The 25,755-nt window shown below is 41.6% G+C and overlaps 3 protein-coding genes across 4 annotated transcripts in view; 1 reads left to right on the forward strand and 2 right to left on the reverse strand.

Moving 5' to 3' along the window:
* The first annotated feature begins 116 nt into the window (after positions 1-116).
* LOC137779215 (SEC14-like protein 2) lies at positions 117-15,826 on the forward strand. 2 transcript variants are annotated; one of them, XM_068566801.1, is made up of 13 exons: positions 117-262; positions 814-1,012; positions 3,002-3,077; positions 8,589-8,632; positions 10,374-10,436; positions 10,633-10,821; positions 11,699-11,794; positions 11,924-11,984; positions 12,125-12,208; positions 12,297-12,403; positions 14,988-15,127; positions 15,270-15,439; positions 15,538-15,826. In XM_068566801.1, the coding sequence occupies exons 2-13, from the start codon at positions 959-961 to the stop codon at positions 15,690-15,692; spliced, it is 1,239 nt and encodes a 412-aa protein (XP_068422902.1). In that variant the 5' UTR covers positions 117-262; positions 814-958; the 3' UTR covers positions 15,693-15,826. The 2 variants fall into 2 exon arrangements, with proteins under 2 accessions (XP_068422902.1, XP_068422903.1); XM_068566802.1 differs by lacking the exon at positions 117-262 and adding an exon at positions 641-670.
* Positions 15,827-17,077: 1,251 nt separating this feature from the next.
* On the reverse strand, positions 17,078-19,232 carry LOC137779216 (uncharacterized). The gene is made up of 4 exons (XM_068566803.1): positions 18,973-19,232; positions 18,420-18,741; positions 18,001-18,226; positions 17,078-17,257 (listed from the first exon to the last, which is right to left on the reverse strand). The coding sequence occupies exons 1-3, from the start codon at positions 19,126-19,128 to the stop codon at positions 18,042-18,044; spliced, it is 663 nt and encodes a 220-aa protein (XP_068422904.1). The 5' UTR covers positions 19,129-19,232; the 3' UTR covers positions 17,078-17,257; positions 18,001-18,041.
* Positions 19,233-21,204: 1,972 nt separating this feature from the next.
* The window catches only part of LOC137805059 (protein unc-13 homolog B-like), a 77,513-nt gene continuing 72,962 nt past the window's right edge, over positions 21,205-25,755 (reverse strand). The window contains exons 29-34 of the mRNA XM_068604727.1: positions 25,557-25,628; positions 24,843-24,990; positions 24,696-24,752; positions 24,138-24,221; positions 23,387-23,546; positions 21,205-23,294 (exon numbers count right to left, since the gene is read on the reverse strand). Of these exons, the coding sequence (XP_068460828.1) occupies positions 23,012-23,294; positions 23,387-23,546; positions 24,138-24,221; positions 24,696-24,752; positions 24,843-24,990; positions 25,557-25,628 (804 nt within the window). The 3' untranslated portion in view covers positions 21,205-23,011. The remainder of the gene's footprint in view (positions 23,295-23,386; positions 23,547-24,137; positions 24,222-24,695; positions 24,753-24,842; positions 24,991-25,556; positions 25,629-25,755) is intronic.

Consider the following 25,755-nt stretch of genomic DNA (forward strand, 5'->3'; position numbering starts at 1 on the left):
CCATCAGAGGAGCCAAGAGACAATACAGACTGAAGCTGGAGGGATTCTACTTCACCGCAGATTCCTGACGCATGTGGCAGGACCTGCAACACATCACAGGCTACCAGCAGGGGGCAGGAGCGTCACGACCAGCCAAACGTCACTGCGAGATGAGCTGAATGAGTTCTATACCCGCTTCGAGGCCCTCAACCCCAACCCACAGGAAGGGCTCTTGTCGATAAAGCACACACAGGACTCACCACTCACTGTGACAACAACACAGGTTTGTACGGTTCTGAGCAGATTAAACCCGTGGAAGGCAGCTGGCCCAGACAACATCTCCGGGCGTGCCCTCAGGGTCTGCTCATTGGAGCTAGCTGATGTGCTTGCTGACATTTAAAACCTGTCATTAGAACAAGCTGTATAGTGACACAATACACATATGGAAGCGGATTAACCTTATACTGTTGTTTGTTTGTTTGTTTGGCCACACCGTTGCACTATTGTTTGCTTTGTTAGTTAATTAGAATTCATATGATTCTATTTTATCTTTGTATATATTGTGCATTTTTTAAATATTGTTTTGCTTACCTGTATGTATAAATGCTCTACCGGTGGAAAAAAATACATTAATAAAGTGTCTGTCTGTCCGTGTGAAGCTAGTTTGGAGAGGGGGCGGGGCTTCTCCTCGGTCTGTTTCCTCCTTTTGGACACGAGTGAAGCTCCTGTCTCGTCCTTCTTTTCTTTGGCCGAGTCAGCCGGTTGGACTGGAGGGCGTTACGAGTGTCGTGTTTACATTTTTTGTATTTGGTCCTCCATTCCCATCTCCTGCAGGCGGCTGTCCGCGAGGACAACGAGACACTTGCAGCTCGCGAATGAGCATCAACGTCGAGGACAGAAGCCTGCCTGCCTCGGTTAACGGGTCAAGTCTGTTCATTTGACTCTGAAGGAGCTCCGTCTTCATCCTGCAGCCGCAGACATGAGCGGAAGAGTCGGAGACCTCAGTCCCAAACAGGCTGAAGTCCTGGAGCAGGTAGAGCGAGCTATACCAATATACTAATATTCATATTAACTGTGCTGCACACTGTGGTATCTCTTGACCGGGATGCTCTGTTATGTAATGTTCTGTCTGGCGGCTGTTTCATAAATATATAGTGTTATATAAGACATTATTAATACTTACTTTGGGCTTCATTCATTTCTTGATGAAGACATTTATAATATTTTGTCTGTAAATAGGGGAGGAAGGGCTTGTTGACAGTCCAAACCTTCACCACCACAAATATTAATGTTCTATTATATAAGAAATACAAAGCATTACATCGTTTCATCTGAAAGCAGCAAATGTTTTTGGATTATCAAATTAAATTCAGATTGATCTTTTTGGTCACTACATTAATGATATTATTGATCAAATGTTGCAGGTCTAAAGCATCACGTGCTATTTGAAATGGCCTGTAAGTTATATTTAAAGCATTGGTAACTTTTGTCTCCATGAATAATAATTAGTTAAAACATTATAACACACCTCTTTGTTAAGGGCGTCATCTACTCAGAATTAAAGGAAACAAAGGAAGCAATCATTAAATGATGTTATGATTTATAAGTTCTCACATTCAACGTAAGGTCTTCAGATTTCTCATGATCTCGGATCTATAGTCTTAATCCTAAAGATATAACATAGTTTACTATGATGTAGTGATGGAGCTCTAAATGTCAAATATTCTAATAAACAGAACAGACGCAACAACTTATGATAAATCAAAACCAAGGCAACAAAGGACAGTGTTCCAGAGGCCTGGTTGATTCTTGCAGACTCAAACTACATTTCAGTTTGACCTTTTTTTGTTATTTAATTTAGTTTTATTTGATCAGAGACATAAATACAGCCTCATCTCCGTCTCAGTATTCTATAAATAAAACTGCTTTCTCAGTGTTATTTCATTATAAGACAGATGCTACTTTTTATTTAAGCAATTTTAAATGATTTGTTAGCTATTAAATGGAGGTATTAGTTGCACCTCATAAACCAGTTATAAATGCTGTGCTTTTACAATAGCAGTTCATACTTCCTGTGTTCTTCATTCACTTCCTATCACTGTTACACATGACTCATATGTTATGAACTGCAAGGTTTGCTGTGATTCATTATAAACACTATAGTTGGTCTAACATAAGGGGAAGTTTGTTTACTGCACAACTGTTTACGTAATAGGAATACACAACGCAGTCACAAGCTGTGTGGACACAGATCTCCACGTTATTTCTCAACGGTCTGCTGGCGGCCTTGTGGTTCACATGGAGGGAAATCAGAACGCCACGATGGTGCGCGTGCACCACCAACGTCATGGCGACAGTTTACGTTTGGCCTCTTCCTGTTTGAACATGACGAAGCCTCAATGCACTTGGCTGGCAGAGTCCTGGCGTCGAGCCCATCCAGCCCTTCAGGGTGAATTGATTAAAATGTTGACTGAGACGCAGGCTTTGCTGCACGACGTCTCACTGATGACACGCGCTCCCGTCTGGTTGGGAGCAAATCCCTGCAAGTTTGTAATATTTCCTGGTTTTCTTTGACTGCGGCGATAGTAAACTGAATATCTTCTGAGTTTTTGACTGCTGGTCCAATAAAAGAAGCAATGTAAACATGTCAACGTGGGCCAAGTCAAATGATGAATCAAATATAAAAACTGGGGAATCATTTGTGCAGCCCTGATGCTCCAGTTTCTCAAAAAAACAACGTTTCACACATCTGCTGTTGAACGTTTCCCAACATTGACATTAAAGTGTGTAAAATAATTAGTCACAAAGTCACAAGTTTCAGCAGCGTTAGGAAAGAAAACCCACAAATCTGAAATGAGTGAGAGGCTTTAAACAAAGAAAAGTACTGTATTTTAATTTTTTTCCTCTGAGGTCAAAAGAACTTTAAAGATTAGTGCAAATATTTCCCATAAAGTCTCTTCCTAGTATTGAATCCTCACATGTCAATCATCCCTCTCTTCTGCTCTCCTTCCTCTGGCTACAGTTTCGAGAGAGGATACAAGACATTCTTCCTCAACTTCCTGCACAGCATGACCACTTCCTGTTACGCTGGCTCAGAGGTGAGTTGAGAAACATTAAACACCTGCTGCTTTCCCTTAACCACAGCTTGCACTCACAACAACAACAACAACAACAACAACAAAAGATGAACTGTTCCCACAATCCCTTTCCTTTATGCTACAAACACCTGATTATTTCTGAAATCAATTTCATAAATTCACAGGGACAATCTGTGTGTGTGTTGCAAAAAGCAGAAGTTGCAGTGGTTTATTACACAAATGGACGTGATGCAACACATGTAAACACTTTGTTTTCAAAGGTCGGGTTCATGTGCAAAAACACCAGATACCATTTAAGTCTGAAGTCTTTAATTAAACACATTTAAAACAGTATTTTATCTCGTGTGCCATAAAGCAATAAAATGCCTTGAGTCGTAAACTAAAAGTGTGATTGTGCGGCAGGAGGTCGTTCAATCCTTATTTTAGTTTTGGCAGAGTTTTAGTTAGCTCCATCAGTATTATCATTTTTGATTTGTTAATTCATTTTGTAATGCTCTGTTAGTTATTTTGTTCTAGGTTGCATTCATTTTTATTCATTATATAAAACAAAACTTCTTAATCTAAACAGCCGGGAAGCCCTGCAAACATGTTATACGATAAGAAATAATTCAACCCTTCTGGTTTTTCATCATACTTTCAGATTTTGGCCAGTATGACCAACAAAACAGGTCTTAATGTGTAAAATGGTCTTTAAAAAGAGTCTAAAGTTCAACCTGCAGAAGCCCTGGGTGAGTCCATGAGTTCAAACTCAAATGAAGGAGCCCGTGATTAAAGAGGCCTTGTTCTGATTGGTTCTGCAGCAGAGGTCTGGCACTCTGAGTTTCAGGCTAATCCCGAGCTAATCGCATTAAAGACGCACCACAGCGGCCCGCGGCCCGTCTCTGCCTGCTCTGCCAAAGGGTTCCAGGAAAGTTTTCCTCCAAAATAAGTTTCATAAGAAGTGGCGGCAGTAAAGGCCGAGTGTTCCCTTAAAACCAAACCGCACTAAACGGCGTCACAGCTCCGAACGCGGACAACGAGGCGTCTGTCGGGTGTCCACTAAAAGAGATTCAAGTTATTTCCCCAATTGGTGAAGACGAATCCCATTCGAGCTGTGGGAAAGTCAAGCGAGGAAAGCCAAGTGCACTTAATTGATTTAAAGCTGAATACTTAGAGCTTGAGGTGGCACACAGGGAGCAATGTGTTGCCCAAATTCAGCTCTGCGTTGGGTCCACCTTGTGATTCTAGAAGTATTTCTATTTACAAATGGCGTCTTGAAGTCAACCTTTTCACCCCCTAAGCGTCACTAAGTGCTATCATTGTCATTCGTTTGGCCTTAAACAAATTTTACCCCAGTGGCTGGAGTGTGAGTGCACACAACGAGGCTGTGAAGGGGGACTAGTTGCTGTGATGACAGTTTGCGGTCTCATTTAGACACTTTTAGACACACACAGCGTAAAAGATTCACCGGAGGAGTATTTACTAACATATTTCATGTCGTAAAACAAAACATTAAACTCTCTTAGGCTTGTGTTAACCACATACCTTAGATTAGATTAGAAGCTTTATGATATCATATATGTAGTTTATATGATAAGCATGTTACCAACACATTTAAAAAGACCATCGACTTTAAGACAATGGATCCTGAAGAGCAACAACATATTTAGTAACTTCTGGTTTCTAGAGTTCATTCCTGCAGCACTTTGCAGGGAACCGTTAGAAACATCGTGTAACCAACATTTACTTCTTTTTTTTTGTTGCCACTTTACAGAATCCACCAGGTAAAACACACCTTCTTTGGATCTGAACTATTTTTGTCCATTGAACTAGTTTTTTTAAAACAGCGAACTTCAAAGGTTTCAAGAACTCTTTTCAGGTGTACTTGTTTGGCAGGAAATCAGTAATGTGGTGTATAATACCTCAAAGTTTACGCCCCGAGGAACACGAGGCGTAGCTGTTTGTGTTCCTGCGTCATGGTTTCATATTTCTTTTGATATTCCTACTGGGTGTGGACAGACTTTCTCTCTGAGGAGCTCAACCCAAAAGAGACTGTTTGTACTTGAGCACTTTAGGATAAAGTCTTATAGACTGAAGTTTACTTTTCATTCCTAGTGTTCAGTGAGACATACTTTGTATTCTTTTTTTCTTTTTTTAAATCATGCTCGCGTGCATGCATTTTGACTTTATCTGAGATGTGGGCGTGGCTTCTGTGACATCACACATATTCCAAAGATTCCAAAGAGCCGTCGTGAAGATAAATTGTTGCTTCGGCTCCGGCTGTCGCCATCCTGGCTGTGACAAACAAACAAAAGCAAAAAAGTGGAGGCTTGTTGGTGGAGCTGAGGCAGCTCGCGACCCGAGACAGCCCCCACCTGTCACTCAAAGTGGCCACACCCTTAATTATGCCTAACTTTAAACTGTAATATAATTTTACCGGGTCAGTTACATAAAAATTGACCCCTCGCTTAAGTTTAACATCTTAACACGAGGGACTTTAAGGATTTAATGTTCTTTTTTTTGCCATTTGAGCGACTGCACAGTTTTTTGGCTTTGTGCTTGGAGTATCAACGCTGTGATGACGGGACATATCGTGATTTACCTGCTACCTGAAGAACTTTAGCTACCTGAAGAACTTTAGCTACCTGAAGAACTTTAGCTACCTGAAGAACTTTAGCTACCTGAAGAACTTTAGCTACCTGAAGAACTTCAGCTACCTGAAGAACTTTAACTACCTGAAGAACTTCATCTACCTGAAGAACTTCAGCTACCTGAAGAACTTTAACTACCTGAAGAACTTCATCTACCTGAAGAACTTTAGCTACCTGAAGAACTTCATCTACCTGAAGAACTTCAGCTACCTGAAGAACTTCAACTACCTGAAGAACTTTAGCTACCTGAAGAACTTCAACTACCTGAAGAACTTTAGCTACCTGAAGAACTTTAGCTACCTGAAGAACTTCAGCTACCTGAAGAACTTTAGCTACCTGAAGAACTTTAGCTACCTGAAGAACTTCATCTACCTGAAGAACTTCATCTACCTGAAGAACTTCATCTACCTGAAGAACTTTAGCTACCTGAAGAACTTTAGCTACCTGAAGAACTTTAGCTACCTGAAGAACTTCAGCTACCTGAAGAACTTTAGCGACCTGAAGAACTTTAGCGACCTGAAGAACTTTAGCTACCTGAAGAACTTCAACTACCTGAAGAACTTTAGCTACCTGAAGAACTTCATCTACCTGAAGAACTTCATCTACCTGAAGAACTTTAGCTACCTGAAGAACTTTAGCGACCTGAAGAACTTTAGCTACCTGAAGAACTTCAGCTACGTAAAGAGCACAGAAACCAAGAATGACGCCTCCACCAGATCAGCCGAGTAACAAGCAGACATACTGCTTTGCCGTCTTAATCTTTCCAAAAGTTTGAAAACCTACAGACTGTCAGAGGGATCATTTAAAAGACCAAGACATGGGTGCAAAGTGCACCTTCCCTGCATGTTTTATGGGGTTTTCTGGGTTTGCCCTCTACACCTGCTACATTATGAACCTCTATCGCAGCTTAAGATAGCGTTGTGTCCATCGTAAAAGATCTTCACCCCGACGGTTATCTAAGAATAAAGAAGATATGTCTGTACATAAACTAATGATATAACCTCATTATAAAAAAGCATGCATTCATATGTTAAAGCACTCCAGAACCGTGTGTACTATTAGTCATTAGATCGTGTGTGTTTGGAGCACAACACTTGTTGACTGACTCAAAATAATACACAGAATGTGCTGTGTGCTTTTGTAAGTGTGTCCTAGTTAAGGTGCCTGACTGAAGCTTTAGGTGCAGCGTAATCCCCAGCTGGTGTAAGTTGTAAGTCTCACTTCACAGCAACCGTGCTGTCGTGCTTTTCCTGCTAGAGATAATCACCTTAGATGGAGCACTAAGACGGCGAGCTGTGTGTCCACGCTGTTCTGGATCAGTCACACCGACACCGAGGGTTCAGTGTGTTACAGCAGAGGAGCTCTTCCACCAGTTAATGCCCACAGGGCTTCACTCCCAATTATACAAGTTAAGAGATTATTTGTATAATACAATAGAAAATACTTTGCATAAGGTTTTGGTTCATGTGCAAAAACTACGATTAAAAAAATATATTTTGATTTTTACATAATTGATATTTTATTCCCAGATATTATTATTTGTTTATTTGTTTCTTATAATGTTTTTAGTAATCTTTTTTTCATGATTCTGTTTGTTGTCTAGGACCTTTGCGTTAGCTTTTTGACACTCCAACTAGTGTCTCAATGTCCACCACATTAAATCAACGCCACCTACAAATGCCTTGTTTAGTGTTCGGTTAATCTAATCCGGAAAACTCTAAAGACAAACATTTTGGACGTCCTACGAAAAAAAGTACAATGGACCTCGACTCAAAGTCAGAGTTCCTCCTCGTTGTGAACTCGATGCAGATCCATCAACCCCGACTTCACAACAGGGAAAAGATATTAGTAGGGCTGAGGGAAAAGATTGATCCGAGTATTGATCTTTTATTGAATCAACTATAAACCTTTTGGTCCTCGAATAATAAAATCAATAACTTTTTCAGCTTTTTCATTTTGCTGCAATATGTTGACAATGTTTTCCTTTGGAGACAATTTGCGGTGGAAAAAAGGGAATAAATGGCAGTATTAATGTATTGTGTCACCACTGTGAGATGTCTCCTGGCTTTATTCATGTCTACCGCTTTATTCATGTGTCTGCGTTATGACAGAAGGATGCCTAAAAAGAATTAGCATTAGCGAGTTGCTAGTAGCATTCATACAGACAACAAACAAAAAACAAATAGTCAACTTAATAAAAACCAAGGCGAATACAACAACTTTTCATACAAACAAAGACAGCTCAACTCTCACATACTTTTACAACAAATTAACACAAACTCTTCCACTGACAGTCAGACACGTTACCTCGTGCAAGAATCCTCCATGACAGTGAGGATTTCCCACAGTCCTTTGCATGTTAAACGAGACACAGGTACACATTTACAACAGCAGCTGGGACAGTTTTCCCTTTTTATCTGGATTTAAAATGAACCCTCTTCAACTCTGTCACAATTGCAGTATCCTGATAGGATCGAATCGGGACTCAAGTATTGTGATAGAATCGAATCGTGGGACCTCTGGTGATTCTGGTTATTAGACATCTTGCAACAACGGAAGTGCATGTTGTAAACACTAAACCATCTACAGTGACCTCTGAGTTGTCTGTACCACAGCATTAGCTCCGCCCTCTCGCAGCGCTTCTGGTTCCCAAACAAAAACAAGATGGTGACCGGCAAAAAAAAAGCTGATCTCTACTTTAAGTACAGTTCAAGTCCACACAGGTTTTATTATGGTTCCTTTCATGATCATATAAATGTAGAATATACCAATACTAAATATTGTGTTGGTGGATCCCTCTCTAACGGTTCCTCCCTGCCTTTTGGTTGAAGACATACATGGTAAATGATATCTGTATTGATCTTTCCTTTCTCTTTTTCAGCCAGAAACTTCAACATCCAGAAGTCGGAGGCCATGCTGCGCAAGGTGACACATGCCTCCATGTTTCATGTCTCTGCATGTGTGTTGTTTTCTTGTCGTAATTCGATGCAAATCATGTGCTGAATTAAAAAGCTGAGTTGCAACCGCAACACTTCCTCCTTTCAGCGAATGTGTGTGTGTGAAAGGGCAATTAGTAGCGCGGCCTCATCAGCTCAGGAGCGGCTGCAGATTAGAAAGGAGACGTGGGAACAGTTTCGCTGTAAGGAAACTGAGTCATCACTGCTCGAGGAGATAAGGAGTAGATAAAAGGGATCACATTGAACAGAAGAACATTTACAGCCGCCTAGCTTATGGAAAGCTGCATTACCGGTTTGTGTCCACTAGGTGGCAGAACAAACACCAACCCTGATGTATTGTCCTTTTATAAAGTTGTTCTGGTTTGTGAAGGCAAACAAAATAAACTGGAATGACTCTATTTCTAACACATTGCACTGGATGTAAATGAATATACTTCGTAGTGGCACGTGGGGGTCTGGTCTGGAATCGAGGATACAACTGGTTGATCGTAATGCAGTCACTCGTCACGCATGTAAATGACTAAATACATGTGATGTTACAGTTACTTATGATATCACCTGAATGCATTATGTTCAGTAAAATGCTTATATGTGGAATATAAAGGATTAAAATGAGGATTCTTGATTTCAGGTCTTTATACAATAATTTGAACATAGTTCTGAATATTATATTATATTTTTTGCTAATAAATCTGACATACTGGTCCCTCAAAGGAGATGTTGGTGTGCTTGCTCAACGGGTTCATGGACTCGCAAGATATCCAGAGGTTCTGGGTATTTTTATCTGAAGTTTAACACATTATTTTGCTTCATTACATGTAGCCGATGCTTTTATCCGGAGCGGCTCACATTTTTAGTCTCATCCGTAGACACTGCAACGAGGAGCAATTAGGGGTTAAGTGTCTTGCTCAAGGACGCAGTGACGTGGATTAGTAGGGCCGGGTCTCAAACCGCTGATCCTCTGATTGAAAGACTGCAATGCGCCACCGAGCAACTGTCAAAGGAACAAAACAGGGCGCCATCTAGACACACCTATAATTTACCAGCTACTGTTTAATAGCAGCATGGTAGAAGCTTCTTGCCTCAGTACAAATACTCGGCTTCTCCTTAAATCCATCCGCCAGCCTGGAAACAAACCAGTAAATGTACATATTAAAAAGTCATGTGATCCTTTCTGAAACATCTCTTTTCCCCTTTTGTTGGTTGGTGTGTTTGAGCTTGTAAGTATGTGTTGGCGTGTAAGTGTGTGCCGTGGTGTTCACACGCGACTGATCCCCTTTCTGCTGACGGGGCGGCTTTTACATCGTCCGCTGTCTGAAACCTCCTAAGCCTCTTAAATTGCCACATTGTGCCACAGTACAAGGAGTCTGTCACTTCCAGGCCTGGAAAAGTCATTGAAAAAAGAAATCAAAAAAGTTTCATGTCGTTCATTCACGCTGATTTTAAAATAACTCGTATGCTTTTAAAAGAAAAACTTTGAAAACATAAGCAGGCATACATACAGGCATCTATAGTAATGTTTATTGTCTTTCATTCATTTGTGTCATTTAAGGTTTACTGTATGCTTTGAATCCTCATTGAAATACCACATTTTATCACTTTTTACTGTTCACACATAGATTTCACACAATGTTTGCTCATGGAAATCCATAGGTCAAAATGTGTATGAACCCTGACATTATTATGTGCTTTTTTTTCTTTTCTTCCAGCATTTGGAGTTCAGGAAACAAAGAAAAGTAGATGTGATTCTCACCGACTGGCATCCACCAGAGGTAAGACCCCAAAGACTATGAACCACAACTACTGTCTTAAGAATTTAGTTTTTTGTTTATTTATCCACAAATAATTGCAGAAAAGCAGCACAGAGATGTGCTCAGAAGACCAAAATAGCCGATAAGTCAACGAATTGATAAGGATTCAATTTGAGGAAATATTTATACATGTGTATATATGTATGTATATGTATAGGTGATAGAGAAGTATCTGTCGGGAGGGATGTGCGGTTACGACCGCGAGGGCAGCCCCATCTGGTACGACATCATCGGGCCCGTGGACCCCAAAGGCCTCTTCCTGTCCGCCTCCAAGCAGGACTTCATCAAGTCCAAGATCCGAGACTGCGAGGCCCTGCAGAAGGAATGCAACCTGCAGTCTCAGAGGGTAAGAGGCCGCAGGCTGCAGCCGTGTTCAGAGAAGGTTAAAGAAGGACAAAAGATGACAAAGAACCATCCTCACAAAAGTGGGATTACTTTTTGGACTTTCTTTGATCTTTATGGTGAAATAATGTGTGATTTTGCCTCTCAATGCATTTAAAAAACGATTTAAACAGAACTGCGTGGGAAGGAAACAGCACTCGGCGTCTGTGCGTGTCACAAGTGCACGCCGCCTCTTGTTCAACGGCTACAAGCCCAAACGTGTTGGAAACCTCGGCGGTGTGTTTATCTTCCTTTATCAAACACGCCGTGACCTTCTTGTGTTTTTGTTCTTTGAGCACTGGTTCATAGTTTTCCAGTAATAAAAATAAAATGTACCTTCTGAGGTCCTTTTAGTTTGGAACGGAGCAAAATGAGACAAATTCTAAGATTAAGAAGCGCTACATGCAACTGTATATTAATACGTCCTATGTCCATTGATACACTACAATTTAATTCTTTATTTTTCCTGTTTGATACTAAGTTTAGGCTGGAGTAACACTATTATAATTATTTACCATTTACTGCTCACATTTTCTTTTAAAAAGGTAAGATTTCCCACCCATTGGTATAAACTTGCTTACTTAAATAATAATTTGTTGATTTATTTTGTTTCTGTTGTTTTTATGTCATACATTTAGTCTCCATCAGATGTCCTATGGATGTTTCATTATATTGCTCTTCATAATCATTAGTTCTCAGAAGGAGCCACATAATGAACGCCATCATAAAACCAGCCAACAATGGCCAGCCTGTCCCCCTAATTAGCACAATGCTTTTATATTTCATATTGTATTGACTCGTCCTACAGATTACATTTCATTTCCATGTCTGTCTGTCACCAGCTCGAGAGGAACGTGGAGGGCATCACCATGATCTACGACGTAGAAGGTCTGGGTCTGAAGCATTTATGGAAGCCCGCTATAGAAACTTATGGAGAGGTAAAGACACACACACACACACACACACACACACACACACACACACACACACACACACACACACACACACACAAACTAATAGGAGAAGTACACTGTCCAAATCCAGTATGTGTTCCTCTGTGTGACCAGATCCTCCAGATGTTTGAAGAAAACTACCCAGAAGGCCTGAAAAGGCTGTTTGTCATCAAAGGTACATCTGTCCTTCCTGTGTGTGTCTGTGTTTGTCCTTTTATCATTGTATCTTGCTTTTAAGAGCCAGATTTAGATATTGCACATGTGTATGTATATGTGTATGTATATGTATGTATGTGTGTATGTGTTCTCCTGCAGCACCCAAACTCTTTCCCGTGGCCTACAACCTCGTCAAGCACTTCCTGAGTGAGAACACAAGACAGAAGATCTACATCCTCGGGGGTGAGGCCTCTTTTTTGACACACTCTCCCCTGATTGAAACACTTTGATCCCTCCTCTCTGACCGAATGAGCCCTTGTCGTCGCTGCAGCTAACTGGCAGGAGGTTTTACTGAAGTACATCGACGTAGAGGAGCTGCCGATGATATACGGGGGCAAACTGACGGACCCCGATGGAGATCCTCGCTGTCGGACCAAGGTGAGTCAGGGAATCCAAACCTGAAACACACACCCATGGGTGCTGCTTTGTTTTGGTACCAATAGGTGGAGTTGGAGGAGACAAGTATCTGGTGCAGATGCTGCATAAGTACTTTGAAGATACTATTAAAACTTGACCATGCACCTAAAGACACATTTATGAGTCTATATCCCATTAGATGTCTTGTACGTTACCTAAAAGTTCATGAAGATAAGATACATGAATAAACAGGGATAGATGTTGAATACATGAAGTTGTGTTTAAAATCAGGTGACGTTCTGGTTGTTGCACCAGTGCTTTTGTAATGTTATAATGACTGGTTGTGTGTTTTGAAGGACATGGAGCAACCTTGTCTTTTAGTCAGATAAGACTGCACTGGACACAAGTCTGATTCCAACAGCTATATATATATATATATATATATATATATATATATATATATATATATATATATATATATATATATATATATATATATATATATGTACATGGAGTCTGTTTTCATAGACTTGTGAGTCCTGCCTCTCTAGTTTCTTCTCACTGGTTTGCATCCTGCTCGTGTAGTTTTGCAGCTTTCAGCTTTGCTTTAGAGAGAAGAGGACTTCCTGCTCATGTGCTTGCTGTGCACACGCTGTGGTGTTTACATTTGACTGGCAAACCATGTGTCACCCGGCAAACATGAAATAAATAATTTGACTAAGGAATAATTCACCGTCACACTCGGGCTACAAACGTTCTCTATAAAATGTTCATGCTCTGACTGTGTCTGCGATCCTGTAACACATGATGAAACGGGCAGTTGGATCACAGCAACAAAGGGCTATTTTGGGCCGGCCGATTGAATCAATACACATGATGGATACAGTTTCTGTCTGCCAGAGGTATACATGCAGTATATTAAAAGGAGCTGATGCAAGAAGGTTGCAATTTGTGGGACAAACAGATGGTTTGCTGTGTGAAATATGATGATAGGCAACATTTGCAGACACTTCACAGGAACTTGCAGATGAGAAATGACTTAACGGCCACTTCATCCCCGCTGCGTAGAAAAAAGCTTCAAGCACAAGAGATGCTGTCGAACCTGGCCGTGTAGTGGAGCATCGCTTGAAGAGAGCAGCAGCTTCACTAGTTGCATTTGCAGATAACAACTCTAGACGAGGAAAAAAAACTGACCTTGCGTTTGTTTCTGTAGATAAAAAATTGGGCCCAGGAAAGATGAGGAACAGGAAGAGGGAAATTCTTTTTCGGCTCCATTCAAGATTCAAGGAATTCAGATGCTCGGCCTCAAAGTTTTCACTTTTTTATATATATATACATAAATATATATGTATATATATAGTTTAGCTAGCTGTGTGTCCTTGACGTTGTAATGTATTGTTTCGGTTAGGTTTTAGGAACAGAGTCATCTTACTGAAGGAGTAGTTCGACATTTTGGGAAATGCGCTCAATCGCTTTCTTGGATGCGGGATCGTGTGTGTGTGTGGGGGATGGGGGTGGTGGTGGGGGGGGGGGTAATAAGTAGTCCAGCATGTGACATTTCTATACTTAGGTTTGTTTGTTGTTATTGTTGCTATTGAACTTAGCTGTTTTCCCCGTGTTGTAGTCGTAATACTCAGCTAAATTGTGTAATTTCCCAAAAATGTTGAATTATTCCCCTCAGAATTGGACATCATTTATGGGCCTGAAGAAATGTACTTCTTTCATACAATAATTGTATGCAAAGATAGCTTTTTGGTGGAGTTTAAAGAACCTTTTTAGGTTTCATTATTGCCGTTTTATAGCAAACATTTTCTGAGCTGTTAAAGTGGAACTTTGGTGTTTTTCTACTTGTTTTTCTACCATATTTTCCACATGTTATGGGTCCAGTATTAAGGGAGAACGGAAAAAAGATATCAAAGTTACCCTTTGATATCACAAGAGGATCCGGTTTGCTTTAACTAGCAGTGAACTGTGCAGCAGGAAAAGATACTTTTTCCATCAAATCTTTGTGATCTGCTTGCTTTAAAAGCTGCTGAGCCGTATGCTTCTTACATGTGAGGTTTTCCTGACATTCCCTTCTCAGCTCTGATCAAATCAGATGGAAAAACAAAAACCCAAAAGATGCCTAATGTGTGTTTTTTGTTATTTTAGTGATGCCTTCCTTTGTGCATCTTTTCTTTTTGTGGGCGAACAGTTTCCCAATAACGGTTCTGTTGAGTTTGACATTGCTGCAACACTTTTAGAGAAGTGATTTCACTTTGACTTCCCTTATATTGAATGTTCAATACAGGCCTGGATCCACAAATCTGTCTGTGGTCTATAATATATTTAATGTCATTTCCCCCTGCTGGTTGCTTCCTGTACTGCTGTGTGCAGCACTGGGAACACGTTGATTGGTTCTCTATTCATGTGAATAAACTTTGAAAGAGTGAGACACTTTTTTTGTGTGTGCAAAAGTTGTGAAATGACGAACATTCAGACAAAGGCGCAGTAAGTGATGGCTTCCTCTTTTTCCTCCCCCCCTCCTTTACCAAGACTTTCAACATTTCATAGAACTAACTCTTAGACGGCCGTATGTCTAACTCTGTCCATGTGTCGGCTGCAGATTCACCACGTCGGCCCGGTTCCCCCCTCCTACTACGTGCGGGACCACGTGAAGGTGGACTACGAGCAGTGCATGACCGTCAGCCGGGGCTCCTCCCAACAGATGGACTACGAGATCCTGTTCCCGGGATGCGTGCTCAGGTCAGATGGATGCAACGCGTCTCGTGCTTTTGAAGTGCTTTCAAATGTTGAGCATGACACCAAATACTGTCTAAATTCACAGAAAAAGCAACGTTGAGACTTTATTCATTCGGAACGCCCTTTCCTCTCTCCCATCTCGCAGGTGGCAGTTTGCCACTGAGAGTGCAGATATCGGTTTTGGGGTGTTTCTGAAGGCTAAAAAGGGCGAGTGGAAGAAAGCATCTCAGATGCATGAAGTCGTGCTCAGCCAGCGTTACAACTCCCACTTAGTGCCGGAGGACGGCTCGCTGACCTGTGAACGCCCGGGAGTCTGTGAGTAACCCGGCGCTTGGCACACGGCCGCGGGAGGCTTCATGACGCGTCGTTGTTGGATAAGAGTCGAGTTAAATCCATGTTGTGGTCTCCCCCAGACGTCCTGAGGTTTGACAACACTTACAGCATCTTCCAGGCCAAAAGAATCAGCTTCAGCGTGGAGGTGCTGCTGCCGGACCGCCTGCAGTCCCCGCAGACCAACGGAGGGGACGCCAAAACCCACGAGCAGGCCGCGGGGAACAGCCAATCGTAACCGAGAAGGTTTATGTCGAAGCACAGCCTGAGACACTTGAGTTGAACAGAAGCCGCAACATGCTGCCAACACACACACACACACACACACACACACACACACACACACACACACACACACACACACACACATACTTAACCCATATTAAGATCCGATCGCCTGACCTTTTCATCATTTTTTAATGATGACCTCATTTAAGACATCTCTCAGCACCCGTGGGTGCAATGTGTGGGTGTCCACAGACTTCTGGCCACATGTTGTAGCTTCACCATTAATACATATGAGTATGTTATGAGGAGATGTGAGACGGCGAGAAGCAACTTTACCTCAAAAGTTAAGTCATCTCACAAACAACCGACATTTGCCACCAGGAGCACAACACGACTGTTGCATTGTGGGCAATGTAGGCTCAAGGTATTGACAGGGAAAGAGGATGCAAGGAACCAAAAAATAATATATTTGTCAATGTCATAGCAGGGCAATGCCTACTCTTTTAAAATCTCACCTATTTGTTGAGCAGTGTTAGATTCACATTGTTCTCAACGACGTAAGTACGGCGTGGATAACATGTAAATATTATATAATATATGGAATAAAAGGCAACCAGCCCGACAACTAGTAGCACGAGAGACATATTCATTCATTTTCTTTAAACACAGATAAACTTTTTTTCTCTTTCCATCAGCAACAGGATGTGCGTTTAAGTTATTTTCCATAAAACTTATGATTTTTTGCCATTTTGAGAATTATCTAGAAAATGTTTTCTGCCTTTGTGTTTTATTAAATTTCATAGAAATTTGTGACACGCTGAACATTTAATTTAAAATTATACATTCACATGGAAGCTTATGTAATAATTGATTGGGAGTTTCGAAATTAAGTTTTTTTATTTGTATTAATATTATTATTTGTATTATTATGAACATTCATTGCTCTTTGGATTTATGTGATTGTCTCTTTTTCTGATTTGCAAACAACATTCCTCAAAATATGTATTTCTTTGATGCTAATTTATTTCCAGAAAATAAGCAGAAACAATATTTATTTCATAAATTATAAATATTAAAGTCAAAAACACTGCATATCACATTCATCACATACACAATACACAGTATTACATAATATTAATGTTGATTTGTTTGGAGTAAATGTTAATGAGAATATTTTCCTCTCACCAGACGATAAGTGAATGTAAAATATGTCATTATTCACATTATTTTCATATTTATATTTGTAACAGTACTGAGGGACTTTTGCCACCGCCTGGTGAATCTAAGGAAAGATAATACGCTTCAGGCCTTACGGTCCAAACTGTTGATGGATACCTTTTCTCACGATAAAGAAACTATAAACTCCAAATAAGAGAAGTGAATAAAGGTGTTGACAATTTGATGGATGTTTGTTTTTATTATTATTTTCCCTTATGAAACAGTAAGTGAGCTTCTACATTAGAGAGAGGAGCAGAGGGATAACCTGGTGGGATGAACGGTGCATTCAAAGACCTGACCCCTACTGACGGACTGTAAACATGTCACAGGATAATCTCCCACTGAAGGTTGTGCTGCCTTAAGAATACAAACAGAAAAGTTGACGTTAAGGGACACATTTCTAAGTCATGAGAACAATATTATTATGTAGTTCCTTTAATTTAGCCCTTTCAAATTAGCGGATTAAACGTTAGCCCTCGAGAGGCACAACAGTGCTTCATGTGTGTAATCCGCGTTTGATAATCCGTATTACAATGACATCGTCTGCATCACTGAGACATGAACTGAAATCTTTCTCCACATTTGGAAGAAACAAATATGCAGCTGCGTTAAATTTAGTAGAAAAACAAAGTACTAAATATATAAATATTATTAATATTAAGAAAAGATTATGTTGTAATCTAAGTATTTAGATAATAGTATAAGTATTTTTGAATATGTATTCATATTATAAGAATTCATTTTATTATAATAGAATAGTATTATTCAGGTATGTGGTGACCTATAAAACAGGCCGGTTCCACCATAAAGGATCCTAAAAGTTACTTCCTGACCAGGTGAGGCCTCTCACACGCGGGAAGCGAGCGCAGCGGCTTCTCTGGCGCGGCGCCATTTTGTGTCTGGAGAAACACGCCACGTTAAATGTGCTTATTTTAACCAGAGGTTTGGTTTGTAACACTATCCCCGAGGCTGCTGAGCACCGACAGGTTTGATGTCAAGAGTTTCCTGAAGAGAAACTTTGAATAAAGTGCCTTAGATGATAAAATCCACCGCAGTTACTATCTTCTTTATGACAGAGCCACTTGACGAGTATAAAACACCTGAATAACAGCTTCTTGACTTGACTCTGACTCCTTTGACTTCAGAAGGGATAGATCCTGTTGTCGGCTCTGCGGTAGCTCCCGTAAACGTTAGCCACCAACGTGCGTGCGTACCGCGACGCCTCCGAGCGGCCGGCAGCGGTTCTGGGTTGTGACGCGTCCGGCTCGCTCCCTCTTTGGCACCGCTCCTCCGTTTCCTCCTCCTCTCTCGGTGGATTGTGGTTCTCTAAAAGCCAAGCAGCACATGAAAGGTTCAAAGGTTAAGAGCCGCTCCCCAACAGGAAACACTCAACATTTGTACACACACATTGTTGATTTTCTCTTTCATAAAGATTTGAATCAGGACTCTTTACTTGTAATGGGGTATTTTGTACTTTGTGGTATTGATACTTTTACTTCACGTAAGTTGACTTTCTCACCACAGATTTGGAAGTCGCTCTCGTTCAGAACTTGAACGTCGATGATTTCGGTGACGGCGCTGAGATTTAGAAACTGAAGATTTGTTCTTGAAAGCAGACCAACATTTGTCCTCTGATTCCTTCTCTCTTTCGTCTGTCTGTCTCTTTCCTCCCTTTTCTCTCTTTTCGTCTCCTCCTCCTCCGGCTCGCGTCCGTCGGGGTCTTGGACAGAAGGACGTCTCTCACTGATCGGCTCCTCAAACACGAGACGTATGTCTCCTGCAGACAGAGGCCTGTCTCTGGGTTCAGAAGAGAGGATTTCTGCAGCTGACTCACGTCTCACCTGGACACGAATGTTTCATGTGACATTATCCCGACAATCATCTCAAGTACACATGCAGCTCTTACTGGACTTTACATCTAGTTAAAAAACAAGTAACTTTTACTACACGGGACACTTCTTTTTTTGGGAGAAACAAACAATCTTTAATAAGTCTCCATGTGTAACTAAAGGATAAAAATACTAGGATTATGTTCTTTCTTGAACAATAAATAAAAGAACATAAAGACTCACCGCTCCTCTCCTCTGATTGGACGCTTTCGGGGAGTTGAAAGGCACCACGTCCTCAGATGAAGAAGACAAAGGACTCTCACACCTTCGTCTGGACTCCACGTTTCCTGAAGACGCAGATCTTGAAGCGGGCTTTAGTCCAGTAATGTATCTCAACATTGTGATTGATTGATTTGTATTTAGAATGTAACTAATAAACAAAATCAGTGATGTCCTTGAAAAGTGAAAGTAGTTTGAGCTCTGCTGTGGAGAGTCATACTTCTCCAAAGTCTCGTGTGGAAATGAGGCCGTAACTCTGTAACCTTCGACATTTAAAGAACAACATCTGACGATGCAACACCGAACAGAACATCAGCGTTTTAGTTCATCTCTCAGTCGATTTGTTTTTTTGAAAAAAATACAAGCAATTGTGGAAATGTACACAAACATACTGAACTTAAAGACAAATGTAATGTACTTTGTGTGGATTACTTGAGTATTTTCTTCTCACATTTCAGAATTTCTTTAACTTTGTATGCTATTTATTGCGTTTGACACATTTTAGAATTGAATGTCTCTTGAAAATCTGCTTGTATTCTGTTGCATCCTCCATGAAGCAGAAAGACTCTCGAGCCGGCCCTTAACACTCAACTCCAGACTGAACACCATCTCCCAGGCCTTTGTTGCTCAAACTGTGTGAGAACAATAAAACAACACACCTATGTGATGGAATTCATCTTTTTTCATTTCCTTGGGAGAACCAAACATGATGTGAAAACTCTTAAATGTCTTTAAGTATGTATTAAACAGGTACTTAACGGGATATAACTCGTTGCCCACAGATGGTTCAGAGGTCTAACCACGAGGAAAAGGTTTAACAGAGTAGATGTGCACATTATTTCGTTCCCCCGCTTTGCGAGCGTCCTCCTCTGTCTGTGCCGCTGTGTCTCCAACGAGGTGAGGCGGCGACGTCCGGGTGACAGACGCCACAACAAGTCAGCCGTAAGGTACATGTGATAAGATACATTTGTTATTTGGTTTGAGGAGTTCTGTGAGGTTTCTCGTGCACTCGACGATCAGAGTTCATTAATACAATTTACATCTAAGGGGGCAACTGTGGCTCAGCGTGCCGCGGTTTGAACCCCGGCTTTGTTAGTCCAGGTCGATGTGTCCTTGAGCAAGACACTTAACTTTGAATTGCTCCCTGTTGCTGTATCCATGGTGTATCGAGCAAAAATGTCAGACATCTTCACAACAAAGAAATACAAAGTCTTACGTCTCGACGTAAAGAAGGAAAGCTTTTGATGACGTAAACTCTAGATGAGCTTTCTTTCACTCTTTGTTTCTCATAACTACATTATATATGAAACTAATCCACAGCTTTAAAAGAAAAGCATACACAGGGAGGTGCAGTCCAGTGTGTGACTTAGAAATGACTTTCATGTTCCTACAACGACAGAATTATGTGCAGACTAACTTATTATGTTCACAGCTCACAGGCAACGCTTTGCTTTATTGAGTCCATGAAGCGCTTCATTTAGTTGCTGCAACGCTTTGGAAGGACGCTGTTTATGATCAGATGATGAGAATCATGTTATGTTTCATCTTGCAACTTACTGCAGACATTTCATCAAACTGAGAACCAGAACTGAGTGAAGTTGATGGCGCTGTTGTCCATACAAGGTCAGATATCGTGTTACAAGGTCAGATATCGTGTTACAAGGTCAGATAATGTGTTACAAGGTCAGATATTGTGTTCCAAGGTCAGATAATGTGTTACAAGGTCAGATATCGTGTTACAAGGTCAGATAATGTGTTACAAGGTCAGATATTGTGTTACAAGGTCAGATATCGTGTAACAAGGTCAGATGTTGTGTAACAAGGTCAGATATCATGTTACAAGGTCAGATATTTGGGTGGAAGACAAAAAAAATTTGACTGATTTGTTCATCACCAGATATGCCAGATTTGTTCATCACCAGATATGCCAGATATGTGATGTAAATATATTTAAAACGTGTTTGATGTTGGGATTCAGAAAAGGACAACGTTCAAAGTGAGGCAGTAAATATTTGAGCTCAAAGCTGTTGAAGCAGAAAAATAGAGCAAGTTGAAATGTTTCCTGTGAACTGGTCTGTTCTGTTCAATAAGAACTGAGAGACGGATCGATCCAGACACAGGACCCAACCTGCTGCATTGATTCATAAATATTTTATATACAAAATATTGTTACAAGTATATTCAACATATGTCACATTAGAATAATTAAAATAACTACTTTACATACATTTGATCCATCTTCATATTTCACAGTAAATACATGATAAAGATCACAATCCTAGTACTTCTGTGTACAGTAGATACATGCTCTGGTCGGAGGCTAAGTACAAACTTACCGTTAGTTTTAAACAGCTGCGGCCGCTGTAAAAAAAACACTTACGCCGCAGACGAGTGATTCAGTTTAATGCAGCAGAACTGAAGGAAAAAACTCTAAACTATCTTCATCTAAATTCTACCAAGAACCTCTTGAGTTTGGAGCCAAAGTGCAGCTGGTTTTGGCAAACGTGCAGTGAGAATTGGGACATCGACAATGGCCACATCAACACAAAAGAAATATGCTGAGAGCTCGCTGAACACATGTGTTCCTTGGCACGAATTAAACAGACAATAAGTGTGTATCAAACCCAGTTACTCTTCAGTGGAGTCTTCTACTTCCCATTCAGGTCCATGTGGAGCGAATAATGCAGAAACACCAATCCGATATTTATTAACACGCAATTGGTACGTGATGCAACTGTGCATGCATGGCAAGGCTGAAGGACTTTTTGTTTTCATCCAATTTATAACTGCAAAAAACTGCCTTTTTGGTTGTGTCCATTCAGAGCGGCTGAACATGTAAACAGTCACAGTTTGACGCTTGGCGAAAACCTCAGAGCTCAAATTAAAAAACCTCTGACCCTGCGTCTGTTCAAACTTCAAACTACTATACCCATAATTCTTTGCTTCATGTAAAAAAAAGAAATCAACTTCTTACGTCACATGTCAGTGTTGGAGAAGCCGGTCATGTTTTTTGAGTCTAAAAGTTCTGTTTTAAGGCAACGTAACTCATAAGAACTGACTGCAGATACATTTAAATTCATATCTCAGTGGTTTATCACTAAAAGGCGACACATTAAAAGCATAGTGACACACTTAAAAAAAAAAAAGTTCATCAGAATACGCCTGTCTGAGAGCAAACTGCAGCTTCATAACATTCACTGTGGTTTGACATTCTCACTTTGTGTAAGCTGCATCTGGTGCTACGGTATCGCCAAGGCTTGAATCAAAGGATGTAACACCTGAAGCGGCCACTCTGTCATCATGTCAGATCAAACACGAGGAGCACATAATCCTTTAACAAAAATAATAAAAGGAACAGTTTTACTTTTGTTCTTTTGCTCCAGTCCCTAAATAAATAAAGTCTCAGCAGTCACCGTGATACCTGCTGAACTGGTGTTTGATGCCAGAGGCAAACAGTGGCACCGATGTCTGCTAGCAGTCACAAAAAGACTCAATCAGCTCGCTCTCACGTCAAGGTTATTCATGATGAACTGCTCTCGTCCATTCGGGTTTCATTCCAGGGAGTAAACGTTTGGTAAGAAGCTGCTCTGATGGCCGACAGATGGCAGATTTAGTTTGCTACAGACGACGCAAGCTAGCTCGTCATCACCGTCAGAAGATCAAGCGTTTTCTCTCCAGTGAACTGAAGCTACTTGTCCCCCTCTGAGTCGGTGGTTTGAACCCCTTTTAGTCGCTTGATACTTAAGATATTGGTCCTGGTAGTTTCTCACCCTTTTTTTATATTTTGAGAAAGCACCTGTAATTAAAACACATTTCTTTCTCACCATAACTATGACAAAACAAACAGCTTGCTTCGTGTCTGCTGCGTCTTTTGAAGGCTCTCCTCCCCGGCGCAGGCTTTAGAGGCCCGCGTCCTCGGAGGATGAAGGCGACGGTGCGATCGTAATCCGTAGTCAGTGTCACAGTTTATGTCCGACGAACTCTCCGATCTCGGCGCGTCCGCTCATCTGCCCTCCTCCACGGGACGAGTTTCAGACTTCAGCTTGACGACCTCCTTGGCCACCTCGTCGGCGGGCCGCTGGGACAGGATGCGCATCACCGTCAGGCCCGTCTCGTCGGTTTGAACGCGCGGCCCGAGCGGACACCAGCACACGCAGCTTTTGCGGTCGGCGACGTCGCGCAGCTGGACCACGGCCACGCCGACCACGCGGTCCGCCCGGCCGAAACAGTAGTCCTTCACCGTCACCTGGAGCTCGTAGCAGTCGGGGGATTCCTTACCCAGGACACTGTGGAATACACAGAGGGAGGGGATCAAAACTCAGACTCTCGTCTCACAAATCACATTTCAAGAAGTCAAGAGTCGGGATCCCAGACTCACAACTGGAAGGTCTCGTTGAACTTCGGCGACCAGCTGTTGTTCTTGGACTTGGTGGTGAACTTGCGCTTCTTGTCGCCCAGGAAGGGGCCGACCATGGAGACGTCGACGAACGGCCGGAACATCCCCGACGTCTGCCACTTCATGTCGTTCACTGCTATGACTAGATGGATGGAGATGTGGGGAAACACTTCCTTATTTAAAAGACCCCTGGAGTGATTTTGCTTGTTTACTATAAAACCAATCACTGCTGACTGTCCAGTGAACGAGCAAAGCCCCTGAGAGTCTGGATAAATGCAGCAAACTAGGCTTTCCCAAAGAGGAATCTCATTAAAAGAGTCAGAATGAATCTGAATATTTGTTGCGCTTCAAAGGAAAAATGTATCTTGAGATGATTTGTTGTTGTTGTTCCAAGTGTTGTTTTTCTTGGTGATGAATCTCAAGTTTGGGATGTTAATGTAACAATGATGGCTGTGTTTCCCAGATTCGATCGTTCTTAAGGACTTAAGAAGGCTCGTAAGAAGGGTTCGGCTAAGATACGAGTGTTTCACAGACGCGCTCTTAACTACCTTCTGCTGCTAAGCGTGAGTCAAGCTGATCTTACATTTCCTTCTTAGTGAAAGAGCTTCTTAAGCTAAGAGCAACTCTCTGAAACACGTCCTTCTTTCACAGTTTAGTTTTAGATTGTAATTAAAGAGGTTAGGTTTGGGACAGCATGCAGCTGATGTGTATGTTTGTGTATTTTGAACCTCACCTCTGACGCTGACTTTGCGTTCCTTCCCGAGCATCATGTCGATCTGCAGGATGGCCTCTCCGATGGGCTTCTCTATCCCCGGGCCTGCAGGTCACAAACCAGCACGGTAACGTCTTTTTATTCTTATCATGCGGAGTGTAAGATAAGAAAGCTACTGCCACCGGCTGTCTTATCTTACAGCTCAGCTTTGGGCAAACTGGGGAAAAAAGGTCCTTTCATCACATTAAAGACACTTATCTTGTACTTTTAAAGCTTCATTTAGAGCATAATTTAGAAACCCTACCAATAAAGACATGAGGGATGACACATACTAGCTTTACAATGTAATCTTATCACAGCAGAACACATGAGAACCTTTCTGCGACTTTGTGTCTTGTTGGTTACTTGAGAAAAGCCCTGTTTCGTGTGTAAAAAAAGTACTTAGAAAGTTTTAGTTTAACCTGTTATATTTGGGTGTTCCTCCAGATTTCACTGAGGTGTATTTTTCTAAAAGGAACCCTGCAAAGAAGCTCAATGCATCCAAGAACCGCCCTTAGTTTCAGAGTGGAGGGGACTTACCTCTATCAGGTCGAATCTTCTCACTGCCAGTGACCCTGATGCCCATCCCACCATGCACTGAGAGGACGAGGAAGAGAAGCGGGGTTAGGGAAACTTTAGCAACCCCAGAAAGCCCGTGTGTGTGTGTGTGTGTGTGTCTGCCATTACCTTGGGAGTGCTGAGTGGTGACAAAGGTCTTGATGAGCGCGTCGGTGCTCTGCGAGTAGAGGGAAAGGGCGTAACGAAGCGAAGCCAGTTCAGGACTTTTCTCCACAAACGCTTTCTTCAGCCCGTTTCCTCCGGCGTGGAAGTATTGCTGGAAGAGAACAAGAGAGCCGGCACGGTGAAGGCGAGAAACGAATCCCTCAGAGGGGCAGCGAGCGGGATCTGGTGGCATCTCCGCCGGTGTGGTCACAGATTGCATGAACTATGGAGGCCTTCAGATTATGTCAAATTTAAGCGTCTCTCTACAAAGCTGGTGTTTGGTTTGTCCGCTCTGGGCTACTGTTGGAAATTGGCGGTGCAACATGGTGGTCTATGAAGATATGAAGGGCTCATGGTAAGCTTACGAAAACACAATGATTCTCCGCTTTAGGTTATTATGGAAACAATATTATACTCCATTTCTGTGAATAGATCCCTGCTAAAAAAACTAAATACACACTATTCCTTCAAGGTAGAAAGACAGATAAAAGTGTATTTTACTTTATTACATTTTAGTACGTAATCCTCAGAAATTATGTACAATAGACAGAACATGAGCAGAAACACATTACTTAACTTTTGGTCTTGCGTGTTTAATAACGACAAAGACTGTGTAAAAGTCTTTAAATGTATTTCCGTGTCGACGCAGCGGGCGTCTTCATTGTTGTTCCCACCAACCTTGATCGTCTCCAGCCCGGTGTCCATGATGATGCACTGTTTGGGCGTCAGCGTTTTGGCTTCTCCGCCTCCCTGCGACCAGAGATCAGACATGAGACAGACGTTCCTCGTGAGATGAATGAACGCAGAACAGAGCAGAGCCTGAGCTGAAGAACTTTAACATCACCGAAAAATCAACACACGGTAGTACAAAATGTAA

Source organism: Clinocottus analis, unplaced genomic scaffold (genome assembly GCF_023055335.1).
Source record: "Clinocottus analis isolate CAN_PGR_092001 unplaced genomic scaffold, fCliAna1.0.p SCAF_7, whole genome shotgun sequence".
In the NCBI taxonomy this organism is placed as follows: Eukaryota; Metazoa; Chordata; class Actinopteri; order Perciformes; family Cottidae; genus Clinocottus; species Clinocottus analis.

What these genes read in the sequence shown, in the direction of transcription:
- LOC137779215 (XM_068566801.1), top strand. Translation starts at nt 959, where the DNA reads ATGAGCGGAAGAGTCGGAGACCTCAGTCCCAAACAGGCTGAAGTCCTG. An exon ending in CTATAGAAACTTATGGAGAG is followed by an intron (nt 11,795 to 11,923) that starts GTAAAGACACAC and finishes CTGTGTGACCAG; the next exon opens with ATCCTCCAGATGTTTGAAGA. An exon ending in AAGGCTGTTTGTCATCAAAG is followed by an intron (nt 11,985 to 12,124) that starts GTACATCTGTCC and finishes GTTCTCCTGCAG; the next exon opens with CACCCAAACTCTTTCCCGTG.
- LOC137779216 (XM_068566803.1), bottom strand. Translation starts at nt 19,128, where the DNA reads ATGTTGAGATACATTACTGGACTAAAGCCCGCTTCAAGATCTGCGTCT. An exon ending in CCAATCAGAGGAGAGGAGCG is followed by an intron (nt 18,742 to 18,972) that starts GTGAGTCTTTAT and finishes ATTCGTGTCCAG; the next exon opens with GTGAGACGTGAGTCAGCTGC. An exon ending in GAGCGACTTCCAAATCTGTG is followed by an intron (nt 18,227 to 18,419) that starts GTGAGAAAGTCA and finishes CTTGGCTTTTAG; the next exon opens with AGAACCACAATCCACCGAGA.